General features: G+C 44.0%; 1 protein-coding gene across 1 annotated transcript in view; it reads left to right on the forward strand.

Annotated features, from left to right (window-relative positions):
- The window catches only part of LOC122926902 (tyrosine-protein kinase receptor UFO-like), an 81,143-nt gene that overhangs the window by 22,286 nt on the left and 41,363 nt on the right, over positions 1-17,494 (forward strand). Inside the window, exons 2-4 of the mRNA XM_044278422.1 lie at positions 5,152-5,356; positions 7,018-7,118; positions 8,532-8,714. Coding sequence (XP_044134357.1) covers positions 5,152-5,356; positions 7,018-7,118; positions 8,532-8,714 — 489 coding nt within the window. The remainder of the gene's footprint in view (positions 1-5,151; positions 5,357-7,017; positions 7,119-8,531; positions 8,715-17,494) is intronic.

A 17,494-nucleotide genomic window follows, 5' to 3' on the forward strand; every position in this document is an offset into this window, starting at 1 on the left:
TCCTTGCTGACAGCAGCACCAACCTGTTTTCACACCAAACAGATAGCAAGTCTTCATCCAGACACAAGGCTCCCAGATCCCAACACAGAGACATGGCTTCTGAGCCCAGCTGCCTATTTAGGGACACCCAGGTGCTGCCAAAACCCAGACCGACATTTAAAATACGGGCCAGTATTTGACCTTACCTGGCTGTAAATCAGCCCAGCAGCACATGCTGGGAGGAAAATACCTGTTTTCCCAGACCAAACCTCTCACTGTGTCACAATATGTATGATACATAACACATTACATTGTATAATACACTATAATGCTTTTTGTATATAGATATATATGATACATAATACATTATATTGTATAATACACCATAATGCCTTTTGTATATAGATGTGTATGATACATGATATGTTACATTGTACAATACAATGCAGCATCTGTATCTGTTCTGTCCCTTCTGGTCAGATCGGCAGCTAGCCGCTAGTACAGAGAATTGCATGGAAAGTCATAGACAATTCCAGCGAAGTGTTTGATGAGTGAGTCAGTAGGTCTTTGGCAAGGCACACTCAGCTACCGCATGAGGAAGTTCATTCATCATTCAAAGGAAAAGAAAGATTTCACCAGAGAGAATTATCGGTCAAAAGCTCAGCCTTTCATTACAGCGTTACCCGAGGACAATGACATCTTTATAGATAAGGTCCACAACAAGGTTTTCTACTACTGTGTATGGTTTCAGACAAGTTTTGGGGCACAAGCCATAGATAAGTCCTTTCTCAGCATTAATTAGCAATATTGTGCTAATCAGTATTAAAAGGTCAGTTAACTATAAGGTTGTATGCGCCAGCCTGCAACCTGTGCTAAAACTGCTTTCACGCAAAGTAGCAGTTGATACAATTGGTTACTTTTCTTTATAGGGATTGTCAGCCTTGCACTATCCCTTTAAAGAGGACGCATCACTTCTTCTGACATTAGCAACTACTTGCATTCACCTTGTAATAACTGTTCTGCAGCATGTTATGACTGTGTTGTACCATAATTTTCTTACTCCTTCTAGAACAGGCATGTCCAAACTGCGGCCCTCCAGCTGTTACAAAACTACAACTCCCAGCATGCATGGATAGCTTACAGCTATTAGGGCATGCTGGGAGTTGTAGTTTTGCAACAGCTGGAGGGTCGCAGTTTGGACATGCCTGTTCTAGAAGTTTGTAAAGAGGTATCTCCCAAGAATGAGAACCATCTCACCAGCACCACCTATTAGAGGTGGTTCCCTATGAGTCAAGATCCTACTTTCCAACAAGCTGTCATGGTCTGTCATGTGACAGGGGTCAGAAGATCTAAGAGAATGGCTGCACGTGATGTGATCTGACAGCTTCTCTGTTTTTCCTTGCTTCTATGTTGTTGCTGGGTATGGCCACACCTCTGGTCTCAGGTGTAGCTTAAGTGGTCATTCCAACTCCTATTTAGTCTGGCCTCACCCATCATGCTATGCGGTTAATAGCTCCTTTTGGATGTTGGAAGTGCTGGTGTTGGTTCTCTTCTGAGTTCCTGCTCGTCCTCATACTTCGGAGTTATGTCTCTTTCCTTTATTTCTTATTGGTTGCTTTCCCCTACCTTTTGGTATTAGGCCTGAGGGAGTCTCCTGTTTCTTCAGCTGGGAAGGAACAAATCTTCTCTTGTCCTGACACTATTTCCAGGGCCCTTCAGGGTCAGATAGGGCCCTAGGTTCAAGCGTATGAACAGTCCTACATTTAAGGTCTATTCATACTGATAGTAGTCAGGACTCGGTTTAGGGATTAACTAGGCGATGAACTTTTCCCTTTCCTTAGTTTCCAGGCCTAGTACCTTTTGCCTTCCCTCTTGTGGTCGGTGTAGAGTATCTACCCACACCGCGCCGTGACACAAGCCTTGGGATTTCACAAGAGAATATAGGCAAGCTAGATATCCATCCATAGACAGCTGTTTTGGGGTGCTTGTGCAATAGAGCAAGGACCGCAGTACGTTGCAGACGATGCAGTGGGTCAGGATATGTATATATATTTTTATGAGTTGTTTGTGACGCCAATTGCAGCTTGCGCAGGTACTGTTGCAGGGCCCTTTAAGATGTTATAGCTCACGTACCAGGTGAGGAATGCCAGAGGGGGATAATGTCTCTGTGTAGCAGTAGTGCTAGTGTCAACGGTGTCTCCTACCTTGGTACAGCTGGACTCCTGGATCCTGGCTCACTTGCAATAAATTGAGTGTTGTTAATAGGAGTAACTGAGGAACTTTGGTAATAGTAAATGAGATCCAGACTGGAGATATAATCCAACTTGTCTTTTACTGAATAGCAGCATCAATCCACATAAGTTACAGCAGTAGTCTTTGAGGTCCCAGCAGGTATAGGCAATGTATGGCAGGGATTAATATCTCTTCTGCTTCTATACTATGTGCCTGGAGAATCTGGCAGGTATTTATCTTCTGCTCTGTCTGTCTTCTGCTTAGTATGGGCCTGACTAACTGAGGAGGAATTTGGCTTCTCCTGGACTCTGGATAGGTACTCACAGCTTGGCTCACAGGAAATGCTTCTTCCTGGAGGCTGGAGATGGCTGCTTTTCTTGTCAACCAGCTGAGGCTGATGGCTCAGGCTGGGAAGGATGATCTTTGGTCTCAACCGAGACAAGGTTCTGACTTGGGATCCCTATTTTCTGGGAGCTCCTACCAACACAGCCTTCCCCTAGCCCGGGTGGCTGGTACACTCAACTAAACTTCCTTCCCTCCCCATGAGACAGGACATGGGACCAGCCCACTTCTGCTCACAGAGAGGGGAGCTAAAACTGGAATGAACTATTCCAGTCTACCAATACTAAACTGGCTATGTTCCTGATCACACATTGCTGCCAACTGCTGGTGTACAAGGAAATTACAGCATAATATATGAAACAGGCCTAGAAATACATAAAATTACATTAATGACAATATAATTATATAGACGGACAATAAAATTACACTTAACATGTTGTAGCAGGGAAAAAGAGTTTGGTACATTTGCCCCTCATCAATACGTAGTAGGAGTCTGGCTGGCTTAGTGCGATGCTTTTGGAGTGGCTTAGCATATCAAGGAACTTCCAATAGCTGGCGCTGATGAGATGGCCCTCTTTCTTTGGATATACTTCTAATCATATCCCATGGAGCATTGCCAGTAAGTTTCCATACAGGACTGGCCTCTTTGAGGAGATTCTGCACAATGCGTAAGCCAAATTTAAAAGTTTATGAAGGTCCAGATGAATGCTACCAAAGATAGGCCAAGACACATGGTTTGTTTGTAGTCTTTAGCCAAGGAGACACATAGGTCTGCATATCACCTGTATACACATTTTTAAAAACTATTTTAATAATATCTTCAAAAAGAGCATGGAGTAAAGTCTACTGGACTGAAAGAAGCTGAGATCTTTCCTATGAAATGAGCACACAATCACAAATTACACAAATCCCATAAATCCCCTTTAGGACATACAGGTCCTTCTCAAAAAATTAGCATATTGTGATAAAGTTCATTATTTTCTGTAATGTACTGATAAACATTAGACTTTCATATATTTTAGATTCATTACACACCAACTGAAGTAGTTCAAGCCTTTTATTGTTTTAATATTGATGATTTTGGCATACAGCTCATGAAAACCCAAATTTCCTATCTCAAAAAATTAGCATATTTCATTCGACCAATAAAAGAAAAGTGTTTTTAATACAAAAAAAGTCAACCTTCAAATAATTATGTTCAGTTATGCACTCAATACTTGGTCGGGAATCCTTTTGCAGAAATGACTGCGGTGTGGCGTGGCATGGAGGCAATCAGCCTGTGGCACTGCTGAGGTGTTATGGAGGCCCAGGATGCTTTGATAGCGGCCTTAAGCTCATCCAGAGTGTTGGGTCTTGCGTCTCTCAACTTTCTCTTCCCAATATCCCACAGATTCTCTATGGGGTTCAGGTCAGGAGAGTTGGCAGGCCAATTGAGCACAGTAATACCATGGTCAGTAAACCATTTACCAGTGGTTTTAGCACTGTGAGCAGGTGCCAGGTCGTGCTGAAAAATTAAATCTTCATCTCCATAAAGCTTTTCAGCAGATGGAAGCATGAAGTGCTCCAAAATCTCCTGATAGCTAGCTGCATTGACCCTGCCCTTGATGAAACACAGTGGACCAACACCAGCAGCTGACATGGCACCCCAGACCATCACTGACTGTGGGTGCTTGACACTGGACTTCAGGCATTTTGGCATTTCCATCTCCCCAGTCTTCCTCCAGACTCTGGCACCTTGATTTCCTAATGACATCCTAAAAAAGTACTTTGGACCACTGAGCAACAGTCCAGTGCTGCTTCTCTGTAGCCCAGGTCAGGCGCTTCTGCCGCTGTTTCTAGTTCAAAAGTGGCTTGACCTGGGGAATGCGGCACCTGTAGCCCATTTCCTGCACACGCCTGTACACGGTGGCTCTGGATGTTTCTACTCCAGACTAAGTCCACTGCTTCCGCAGGTCCCCCAAGGTCTGGAATCGGTCCTTCTCCACAATCTTCCTCAGGGTCCGGTCACCTCTTCTCGTTGTGCAGCGTTTTCTGCCACACTTTTTCCTTCCCACAGACTTCCCACTGAGGTGCCTTGATACAGCACTCTGGGAACAGCCTATTCGTTCAGAAATTTCTTTCTGTGTCTTACCCTCTTGCTTGAGGGTGTCAATGATGGCCTGATGGACAGCAGTCAGGTCGGCAGTCTTACCCATGATTGCGGTTTTGAGTAATGAACCAGGCTGGGAGTTTTTAAAAGCCTCAGGAATCTTTTGCAGGTGTTTAGAGTTAATTAGTTGATTCAGATGATTAGGTTAATAGCTTGTTTAGAGAACCTTTTCATGATATGCTAATTTTTTGAGATAGGAATTTTGGGTTTTCATGAGCTGTATGCCAAAATCATCAATATTAAAACAATAAAAGGCTTGAACTGCTTCAGTTGTGTGTAATGAATCTAAAATATATGAAAGTCTAATGTTTATCAGTACATTACAGAAAATAATGAACTTTATCACAATATGCTAATTTTTTTAGAAGGACCTGTATAACATAGACATCAGGGAAGCATTGGTTTAGTCTTTCAAGCATGCATCTAACCTTATGTTTTTGTTCTCCTAGGCATTCATTTCACAATGGACCCAGCCAACATTACCTCCTCTCTTGGGAAGGACATTGTGCTGCGGTGCACTGTTACAGTCAGTGGGGATGCAGAGGTCCCAGACGTGGAGTGGTTGAGAGATGAAGAACCTTTGGCCTATGCTGATATCAATCAGATCCAGATGCCACAAGATGATGATACATGGTTGGCCATCAGTGAACTTAGGTTAGTGGAATGCTTCAATATTGATCCACATCCATGGTCCAAAAAAATCCCTTCTTATACTTTTTTCCCATTGTGACTAGCATGGAGACAAACACGTTATAGTATGGGGTCTTACATTTTTTTTGCTGAGAATGCACTGACCAGGTCTCTCTGGAGGAATCTGCTTCTTTTGGCCAACCACTTGGAGTGAATTAAAGAGTGAATTGGTTGTCAAAAATAATTTTTGCGGCTCATCTGTAACATTTTTATAGAGAGTACAGATGTGTAGACAGATGATTATTAGATAGATATATAGATAGATAGACAGAGATATTAGACAGACCCCAGTTCAGAAAAGCAATAGTTAAAATACAAAATTCTATTTCTACCAACATCAGAGCTGTGTTACTGCTAATATCTAAGACCGTCCTGTATATAATAGAGAAATGCTGTCATCCCAGGAGGAATGCAGCTCTTGACATGTGTAGCCGGGAGAATTTTATCAATGTAAACATGAATGGTATGAGTCAGATATAGGATGGGCGTAGATTTTATAGAGATCTTAGTGTAAGGCAAGAGGTCACATCAGAAAGTGGAAGGAAATAATGTCCCTAAATATCTCTGATAGTCATGGCCCTAGAGTTCTTGTTTATCCTTTCGGTGAACCCATCTTATTAATGCACACATAGCTATGAGTGGTGACGCTGGATTATTTATGTTCTTCCACATTTGTTCTCCTCTGCTGCCCCACTCCACCCCAGATACAGTAACCATAGACTCATCACAATACCAAACACCCCACCAAGTATATAGAATACAGGAGTGTTGGTAGACATGTGATTATTGCTTGTGCTTAGAGTCCCAGTACATGTGCCTTGGGTGCTCAGTGCTAGCACCACCACTCATGGAATATATGTATACTAATTATTAAGTCCTCAGGACACATAGCCTACTACAATTTGTTAACTGTCCTGCATAGTCCTCCCACACACATGAACAGCACTGTTTTTGAATGTAGCCTCCATCATAGACTGTGTTTATTTCCATATTATTCATGAGCTGAGCCTCCAGAGATGGTTCATTCGAGACAACACTACCAAGCACATATTTGTGGGCCCCACAAACCCACTTTCCTCTCTATACATACTACGGGACCTAAACTGGCCATACACATTAGGTTGGTCAAACCTGCTGATTTCAGCAGAACCGGACAACTTTCTATTTTGTAAGTCTCCCTACTCTACCCATAGATAGGGAAGATAAAGATCAAGCATGTTGGATTTTAACTGCTTAATTCTTTTTTCTCGGGGCGTCTTGCAGCAGCTTTCTCCCCATATTCCCTCTGAAGTGTGCTTAGCTGAGCCAGCCGGTCTTAGTGGTTGGACACTTCTTGAAGAACATGTCCACCTGATGCTTAGGGCAGAACCTAAGGGGGCAATACATGGACAAAGAGTTCAAAGAACACCAAATAGTTGCCTTTCAGTTGTCTTCTATTAGATCAATGTAGGCTGAACCCACCAATTTCCACAGGAACAACCAACCATCTAATGTGTATTGGAGGCACCACAGAAGAAACATACCACGGACAGCTATCTAATGTCTTTGGCTATCCGAAACTTAATGTAACTCCATATTTAATATTGTTTGTACTAAAGTCATGTTCACTTTCTGTCCCTTCCCAGCATTCATTCACTACAGTTGTCTGACTCTGGCTTGTATCAATGCGTGGTCGAGGGCGAGGACGAGAAAATCTTTTCAGAGTCAGCGTTTCTGCTACTAGAAGGTAAGCCATGAATTAGTTATTCTCAAAGAATAAGTTAAATGAATCACTGTTTACCTCAAATCGGAGTAAACTGGTTGTCCACTTAGTTAGAAGACCTGTTGGAAACCTTCAGTTTAGCTTTGGAGGAAACACGCTGCAAGTGTTTCATTTTCCTGTAGCACCACCACAGGATAAAGGAAGCAATACACAGGGACTGTAGTGAAATTGCATTAAAATCAATGAGCTGTCCCTATAATTAACAGAGATATTGGATTCCCCAAGAGACCCTTTTTGCAGGCACTCTCCACTCTGGCTAATAAATGATTGTTCTGAATAGGCAACCCCCATCAATCAATTCAAAATCCCCTTTAAGTGATAAAACTCTGTCTGTCCACGGTCACCACTAGAGGGAGCTTATGGGTTTACTGCATACTCTGCTGGTTGAAGCTTTCCCTATTGGTGGCTGTAGGCTTCCAGAACATTGTAGTGTAAAGGCTAGGGACATCTCCAGGACAATTTTTAATTGCATTTTACTCATTTTGGGCTAACATAATTTTTTTCAATTAGTCTTTATCAAAAATGTTCAGCAGTTTTTGTCATACAAGGGTTAAATCTCAGACTTTCACTTTCTGTTTACTCTAAATCTTCTCAAATGACAGCTCATGTGTAGCTCTTATCTCTGATCTCCTGACCTCATAAACACTCAAGCTAAGTTGTTATTAAAGTCATATGAATATGGCTTAAATGCCTGTTGGTCAGGTGCTCTACATAAGCATCATCTCAGTAAACAGAAAGTGACAGTCAGCAATAGACTGAAATTTGACCACTGTATCACAAAAACTGCTGACAATTTTTAATAAAAAAACAATTGAAAAAAAAAAAGAACTTTAACCCCAAATGAGTAAAATCTTAAAAAAATTGCTTTGAATGTGTCTATAGCCTTAATGCCACAATGACATGTTGTTTAAAGGAGGATAATTACTTTAGGCTTGCCATACATTTTAGAATGTTGGCCAGTCTTCCAGAAGTTCCACCAACTCCGCTCTAATGACTATGGCTAGCTTTAGATGTGAATAGAAAATGGAAGTGTTTCCAAGCAAGCAGTCCTGATCGATTGCCCCATGTCTTCTACTACTTTCCACTGATGTTTGCAATCCGCATTTTTTATAGTTTTAAAGGGCTTACTTCAGCTTCACAGTGAATATTCATTTTCGACCCATTCCACAGCTAAATATTTGTATTAGTCATGTCATTACAATCATGGTTAGAATGAGTCACCCCCATAACTAGAGACATCTGACATAGCTTGTGCAGTGGAGTCGATTTTCTAAGCATTACAAATTTCATTTGCAGGATACATGGGAGCCTGATGATCTCCAGTGTTAGCGCATCACTTAGTACAGGAGTCATACCTTTATATCTTGTTTTGCCCAGGTCTGCCCATCTTCATCGATGAACCAGAGGACATGCATGTCTACCCCAATGTGCAATTTAACCTCAGCTGTGATGCTCATGGTCCTCCTGGTCCTGTGGTGGTGATATGGCTACAAGATGGTTTACCCCTGAACTCCCTCGTAGATGAACTAGCTTCGACGCCTTCAGTGCTTCAAGTCAAAGGTAAGGGACCTATCTGGGGAATTCGGGAGTGTCTTTAGATCCAGCTCTTGGTAAAGTTTTTGATTTCTTGAATACTGTTAAGTACTACACCAGCAGATAAGGCAGACGATTGTCGAGAAGGAAGCGTTCCTTCTGACAATCGCCTGTTCATCAGTGAAGTAGACCGCTGCTATTACATGCAGCAATCTCCTCCACAGTATGGGGAGTCAGGATCACTAATGCCATTGCTTGTCCCCATACAAAATAATTATTTGCAGCAGACCGTGATTAGACAGCATGATCTGCCGCCGGCAAATGGTGATTTGTTAACCTGTTTAAAAATTGCGATTGCCCAATGAATGAGCATTTGTTCGTTCATCAGTATTACAGAGGCAGGTCATCGCTAACGAACGTTCCTACAAGTGATTGTTAGCGATGATCTGTTCGATTATCACTAGGCGTAATACAGCCCTAATTGATTTCCTAAGATAAGGTTTTATTGTACTGAACCACACTAGGTATGGCTGCCTAAGACAGCTTGTCTAACTTTATCAGTCCCATACAGTTGAACTGAGGGGCACCACTCATGCTCAACCACTGCTCCCTTCATAAATGGTGGGTGGGTACAGAACCCCAATAGATGGATCCCCAGTGATCAGAGGATAAAGGGATACATCTACATTGTGGAACAACCCCTTTAATCAAATTCAAGCTAAAGTAATGGTGGGCACATCTGCATGTGGTTTGACTTATATAAATGTCTGGACATAATTTAAAAAAGTCAATAGCCAGAAATAAGGACATCTCCTCCAAGAACCGTGTGATTAGAATTCTGTTTGCTCCAAGACCTGCTGGTTGCGAGCTAAATGTCCTTGAGTTTCCACCTACGCTTGAAGGTTCTTCATCGAGAATCTTGCAGACAACTGTTATTTTTATTTTCTGATATGGAGCTTTTACTCATTCGTTGAACATATTTCATATGCTACTCACCAAGGCCATTAGGTCAGGCTTCTGGTGGATACTTTCAGTGACATTTTCCAATATAAAGGATATATTTTGTAACCAGAGTATTAAAAGCAGACAATCCCATTTGCTCCTCAGTTTCATTTGTAGAAGTAATTGTAATGCTTGTATGTCAGATGTGCTGAAATATTTTTGACCATTTTCCAGATGATCGCAGATGTCAGGTGCAGACGTTTTCCTTCTGACGCCCGACTATTATTTATTACAGAGCTTTCCAGGCAGTTTCATTTCAGATGTAAACTTTAATCTGTCTCTGAAGTTGGCGATCACCCTTTTCTTGCTAGAACAGTCAAAAAAAATAAAAATGTTGGCTCACATCATCTGAGCTCACATGTTAAAGGAGTATTCCTATCCTAGGACGGGACCCCCCCGACCATCTTCCACCTGGAATGGGTGATCAGAGGTGGTCGGTTCTAGGAAACAGTTGAACAGGCTGTTCTATGCTGTTTCTGTAGCTCCCATACACATGAATGAAAGGTACCCACTCGGTTGGTTCATAATTCTGACCATCTCTAGTCACCACTTTCAGGGGTGTTGGAGAGGACCCATTCTTCTATAGTTACAGGCAGATCCCAGAGGCAAGACCCACATCTATTAGAAAATTGATGGCATATCCTGTGCCTAAGCCATAAATGGCTAAAATGGCATTGCCTATCCTGAGGGCAATGGGCAGATTCCATGACTTCAGATATTGAGCCAAAGACTGGCAGCCCCATAAACATTTGCACGAAAGATATTCTACATTTTTCAAACCAGCACCTGAGTTATTCAGTAAATTCTATCTGTATAGCTCCACCTGCTGATTGTTATTTTCCTTATATCTCTGTCCACCTCAGTAACATTGTTGAAGTGGACACACATGCTCAGTTCTATCTTTCAACTGCCACCAACCATATCTACTGTTCAAAGCTGTGAATGTAGCATGGAGAGCTCTTCAGCAGAAAGTGCACGCCCCTGTACTGTGACAGGGAATGAGATGCAGACAGGCCATGCTCCTGAGCTGCCAGCTTGAAGTAAATCTAGTAGGGCAATTGGAGCAATGAATGAGAGATCTCTGGATCCATGTGAGGTACAGGGCTGGTTCTAGTTTCGTTAGAAAGAGATTGTCATGTACTATATGATGTCTACTTTATATATTTTTTTATTAATCATGGGGATAATCCCTTTAGGCTTTTTGCTTGACCCTGCCAAAAAGCATTCATTTTTAACAAATATATACCTTATTATCCCCCCCCCCCCAATGCTGTAGTTCAGTGATGCCCAACCTATGGCCCGCAGGCTAAATCCAGCCCGCGAAGCTGTGTTATGTGGTCTGTACAGTTAGGCTGGACAGTCTGGTTTTAAGACTCCTGGTCCTCCGTCGGGCGCAAGGCCAGGACAGACAGCCAGGAGTCCTCCTTTAGTGTGGTACAGGGTCAGGGTCCGTTTAAGTTTACCCATGGCAGGGGCAGGCAGGCAGCACGTCGTCCGCACAGTGTGCTGTATGACATGACGACACAACGCTACGTCGTCGGAGAGAACTGTTATCTACAGCAGGCAGGACGGAGCGCGGGTGCCACTACCAGCAGTGTACGTCGGTTTAATGGCGGTGCATCTCTGACAGGTATTTGTACAGCGCAGTCACACCGCAATATTGTGCTTACACCATCATTAGTCTTCTGCCCCTCAATCTGTTCCTGAGCCACGTGTCCAAGGAGCTGCTCAGTCATCTGCACAACCATCAGTCTATAGGGGAGGAACATCGGATAGACGGGGTGAGGGGGGCGAGGCGCCCCTCAAATCACCACTGTAGCTAATAATATACATGCCCCCGTACAACACACAAAGAGGAGAGATTCGCTGTGTACTAGGGGCACATGTTTTACATAACTCCTCTTTACTAGTCCCAATGTTCCCAAAAATAAGTCACATACACCCCCATAACAGTGTGCCACCTATATATACCCCATACCAGTGTGCACCCCATATATACCCCATAACAGCGTGCCACCCATGTATACCCCATAACAGTGTGCCACCCATATATACCCCATAAGTGTGCCACCCATATATACTCCATAACAGTGTGGCACCCATATATACCCTATACCAGTGTGCAACCCATATATACCCCATAACAGTGTGCAACCCATATATACCCCATAACAGTGTGCAACCCATATATACCCCATAACAGTGTGCCACCCATATATACCCCATAACAGTGTGCCACCCATATATACCCCATAACAGTGTGCCACCCATATATACCCCATAACAGTGTGCCACCCATATATACCCCATAACAGTGTGCCACCCATATATACCTCATAACAGTGTGCCACCCATATATACCCCATAACAGTGTGCCACCCATATATACCCCATAACAGTGTGCCACCCATATATACCCCATAACAGTGTGCCACCCATATATACCCCATAACAGTGTGCCACCCATATATACCCCATAACAGTGTGCCACCCATATATACCCCATAACAGTGTGCCACCAATATATACCCCCATAACAGTGTGCCACTTGTATATACCCCCATAACAGTGTGCCACTTGTATATACCCCCATAACAGTGTGCCACCCATATATATCCCATAACAGTGTGCCACCCATATATACCCCATAACAGTGTGCCACTTGTATAAACCCCCATAACTGTGTGGTACTCATCAGGACGAGTCAGATGGGAGCAGGAGGTCTATAGAGGATGGTAGTGGAGGAAGTGATTGGACCTGAGCCTATTTCTTAATATGTGATTACTATGTCTGGTGCCCGTGTGAGAGGACATAATATTGTACCACAAGGCATTTCTAAAGAGTTTCCTGCATTCCACTCCTTAGTCTTGCTATGCCCAGAGATGTGTCACCTTCACAGTAATAATGCCCAGAGATGTGCCACCTTCTCAGTAATGCTCACATGCTCCCTTCACAGTAGTAATTCCCAGATGTGCCCCTTTTACAGTGGTAATTCCCAGATGTGCCCCTTCACAGTTGTAATGCCCAGATGTGCCCCTTCACAGTGGTAATGCCCAGATGTGCCCCCTTCATGGTGGTAATGCCCAGATGTGCCCCCTTCACACGGGTAATGCCCAGATGTGCCCACTTCACAGTAGTAATGCTCACACATGCCCCTTCACAGTAATAATGCTCGCATGTGCCCACTTCACTGTAAAAATGCCCAGATGCACCCGCTTTACAGTAAAAATGCCCAGATGTGCCCCTTCACTGAAAAAATGCCCAGATATTTGCCCCTTCACAGTAGTAATGCTCACACGTGCCCCCTCACAGTGTTTTCGTTTCTTTCCGACAAAGTTACCAGGTTCTGGCCCACAAAATGTATACCGTGTCTAGTGCGGCCCTCAGACGAAAAATGTTTGGGCACTACTGCTGTAGGTAATGAATGAGCAAGTTTTCTACAAGCTACTTCACATCTATGATCAGCCACACAGGCTTCTTTGGTCAATATCTAGCTTCTCAAAACCTCCCCATGTGGAGAGGGAGGCAAACCAGAACCTGACACTTCAAGTATTGGCTTATCTCTGGCCAGAATAAAAAGATCAAACATGTTGAAATCCAATAGGAGAATTGACAGGACCAGTTCTAAGGTTATCACAGAAAGAGATCCGTAAATTGCGACCAATTCTGGGCACCTCAGAGGACTGAGGAGCAGAACAGGAGGGATGTTAATAATTAGGCTCTTCAGGCTGAAAAGGAGTCTGTACTCATCGTTCCCCCCATTTTGTAACTGTGTTCCAGGGACTTTTCCATTCTCATACTATTCTTAGAATTCTTGCATTTGTCTGTTTTGAAGGGGAAATTCACAATTTCCACAAACATCTGTCTTGAAACTCTGAGGGAAGCGAAAATTCTGCAGAGTTGGCAAAGGGAAGAGATTTAGAAACCAAATGTAAATCAGAAGCACTTCACCATCGCAGGGGTCAAGAAATGTCTTTTAAAAACACTTAACCAAGGAGGAGCCTTGTTTACTAGGGAGTCACCAGAGGATACTAACAGATGGGGCAGATATTTTTGGGAACTTGCCTTCAATCTCAGAAATCCTCATCTTCCATTGAAGGCCTCCTTTAAATGATTATGCTTATTGTATTATGGAGCATTTCCAACCAAAACAGGAAAATTCAGTTTAGGTTTGAGTCTAGTGTCAACAGAGGACCCATGTGCAAATGTGTGGGCCCCTTGTCAACGCTACAGATGGCCTTGCAGTTCGCCCGACGGTCGTTTCACAGGGAACTTTGCGCGTTCGCTGAACATGCGAACATATGGCGATCTCCGCCGGCGCCATATTCTTTTGCATTGCGCCGAACTTTGACCCATGACACATCCATCAGGTGGGACAGAACAGCAAACTGAGACGTTTCAGCACATGGACACACACCCCCACCCTATAACAGAACCCGATCTAGCAGCCATTTTACATTCTGTGTTTTGCCAGTGTAGGGAGAGGTTGCTTTGTGGAGCAGGGACAGACTGTTAGGGACACCAAACGCTAGCTAATAGGGCCACAAAAGTCCTTTTAAGGACTGGTATAGGTGTGATATCGATAGGTGTGATATACTGAGGGGTGTGATATACTTATAATATACTTTCTAACATAGAAAGTATATTACAGTGCATTTGTATTGTGCAGCAGTTGTGTCCGCTTCTGCTGCGATACCGCAGCTATATAGAGGGACAAGCGCTATTGGAACAACTATTTGCAATGGGTGTGATATACTGATTGAGGGGTGTGATATAACTGCTTCCACAAAATAGTGATTGACGGCTGCGATATACCTGTTGCCCTAAATCAGGGGTGCACAACCTTTTCTGGTTGGGGGCCACATGTTCAGCCTGAACCAATTCCAAGGGCCAAAAATAAAACTTAAAATGGTATTACCAACTGAAATACTGTATTTATGGCATATTGAACATACCATTAATGTCTATTTACACTTCTAGTACTCCCATCTAAATGGGAGACTACATAAAGGATATATATGAGCATTCACAAGACATAGACATACATGTCTTTTGACAGATGGTTGAGGGCCGCACAGAATGGTATCGGGGGCCGCATGTGGCCCCCGGGCCGCAGGTTGTGCACCCCTGCCCTAAATAAACAGGGTGGTGTGATATAACTTTTGTGGCAAAAATATAATTGAGGGGTGTGATATACCTGCTACCACAAAATACAGATTGAGGGCTACGATATACCTGCTTCCACAAAATGCTGATTAAAGGGATTCTGTCACCAGTTTTTGACCCCCACATTCAAAAATATGGTTATGTGCATGGAGCCCTTGTGATTCCTAATGTGGTCTTATAAGCTAAATCTGTAGGCTCATTTAGTGTAAAAAAAACGTTTTATCTAACCTGTCATTCATCTCAGTAAGGTGCCCAGGGGGATGCTCATGTCTTCCAGATGCCGCCCGCACCCGCCGCCGTTGGTGCCCAGCTCCTCCTTTGCTGTCATCAGCGCCGCCTCAGAATCATTTGCTACTCCTCCGGCTCTCCCTCACTCCCCCCTCCTTCTTCTCTAACAACCCGCGCGTGCGCACAGGCCTGTGCCTGATGCGCCCGTGCGGACTTCTCCGTTCGGCTTCACTGAGCGAAGTGCGCATGCGCCAGCACTTCGCTCAACCTCCCGATGACCTGAAGGCTGCCGTCATCGGGAGGTTGAGCGAAGTGACGGCGCATGCGCACTTTGCTCAGTGAAGCCGAATGGAGAAGTCCGCACGGGCGCATCAGGCACAGGCCTGTGCGCACGCACGGGATGTTAGAGAAGAAGGAGGGGGGAGTGAGGGAGAGCCGGAGGAGTAGCAAATGATTCTGAGGCGGCGCTGATGACAGCAAAGGAGGAGCTGGGCACCAACGGCGGCGGGTGCGGGCGGCATCTGGAAGACATGAGCATCCCCCTGGGCACCTTACTGAGATGAATGACAGGTTAGATAAAACGTTTTTCACACTAAATGAGCCTACAGATTTAGCTTATAAGACCACATTAGGAATCACAAGGGCTCCATGCACATAACCATATTTTTGAATGTGGGGGTTAAAAACTGGTGACAGAATCCCTTTAAGTGGTTTGATATACCTGCTTCCACAAAATTTTGATTGAGGCTTGTGATATACCTGCTTCCACAAAATACTGATCAAGGGGATTGATATACCTGTTTCCACCAAATATTGATTGAGGGCTGCGATATACCTGCTTCCACAAAGTACTGATTAAGGGGTTTGATATACCTGCTTCCACAAAATACTTATTAAGGGGTTTGATATACCTGTTTCCACCAAACATTGATTGAGGCCTGCGAGATACCTGCTTCCACAAAATACTGATTAAGGGGTTCGATATACCTGCTTCCACCTAATATTGATTGAGGGCTGCGATATACCTGCTTCCACAAAATACTGATTAAGGGGTTCGATATACCTGCTTCCACTAAATATTGATTGAGGCCTGCGATATACCTGCTTCCACCAAATACTGATTAAGAGCTATGATATACCTGTTTCCACTAAATATTGATTGAGGCCTGCGCTATACCTGCTTCAAAAAAAATACTGATTAAGGGGTTTGATATACCTATTTCCACCAAATACTGATTGAGGCCTGCGATATACCTGCTTCCACAAAATACTGATTAAGGGGTTTGATATACCTGTTTCCACCAAATACTGATTGAGGCCTGCGAGATGCCTGCTTCCACAAAATACTGATTAAGGGGTTCGATATAACTGTTTCCACCAAATATTGATTGAGGCCTGCGATATGCCTGCTTCTACAAATACTGCTCTTCTTTTGGGACTTAGGCATAAGGTCATTTTGAAAATGACAGGCAGAGAAAGAGGCAGGCCGTTCCGCAGGGGTGGTAGGGGTCAGGCAGGTGCACCAGGCCGGAGCCTAAGTGGGAAGTTGGAGAAGGCATGTGCGATTACTTCAAAGGACGCACCAGAGTTGGTTAAATGGCTCATTCAGCCCTCTGCTTCTTCACCCTCCACATCCTCTGTATCTGCACCCTCCTCAATCTCTGCTGTGTGCATCCCCAAAGACACCACCACCATAGTCCCTCCACTCGAGTCAGAGGAATTATTTTACCATCCATTCCCAGACCTTACCGATGCGCAGCCATTGTTGACATCGGATGAGGAAGAGGAGGTAGCAGTACCCAGATCAGCCCAAGGAGGGAGGTCCTCGCTGTTGCTGCCCACTCCGAGATCTCAAATGTCAGTGGTGGTGAAGGTGACGATGATGACGTGTCGATGGACGTCACGTGGGTGCCCACAAGAGAGGAAGAAGAAGGGAGTTCAGAGGGAGAGATGGAGCAGCAGAAAAGGAGGAGATGGAGGAGAAGCAGGCAGAGTTAACAGGGCACAGGAGGCAAAAGCAGACTGCAAATGTATCTGGAGCGAGCCATCCACCATGCACGGTCACTTCTGGTGCTCCCAGGACGCCAGCACATGGCTCCGCAGTGTGGGCTCTTTCCAGTGATGATCGGCAGGGGCAATAATTTAATTCGCGAATATTCATCATATATTCGCGAATTCGTGATCTCCAGTCATTATTTTCTTGATTGCGAAAGTCGGCAATCGGAAAATTCGCAATATGAAAATTTGCGATCAACACTACTCCTAAAGTCAAAGATATTGCAGCCTTCTCATTGGCCTAGAAGCAAGAAGCAGTGAGGGATCATGGGTACTGATAAAAAATATCTTGAATATTAGCGATTACGAAGATATAGCACTATATTTTAGATATTCGCGAATTCTCAAAGTGCCAA

This window comes from Bufo gargarizans, chromosome 2 (assembly GCF_014858855.1).
Source record: "Bufo gargarizans isolate SCDJY-AF-19 chromosome 2, ASM1485885v1, whole genome shotgun sequence".
In the NCBI taxonomy this organism is placed as follows: domain Eukaryota; kingdom Metazoa; phylum Chordata; class Amphibia; order Anura; family Bufonidae; genus Bufo; species Bufo gargarizans.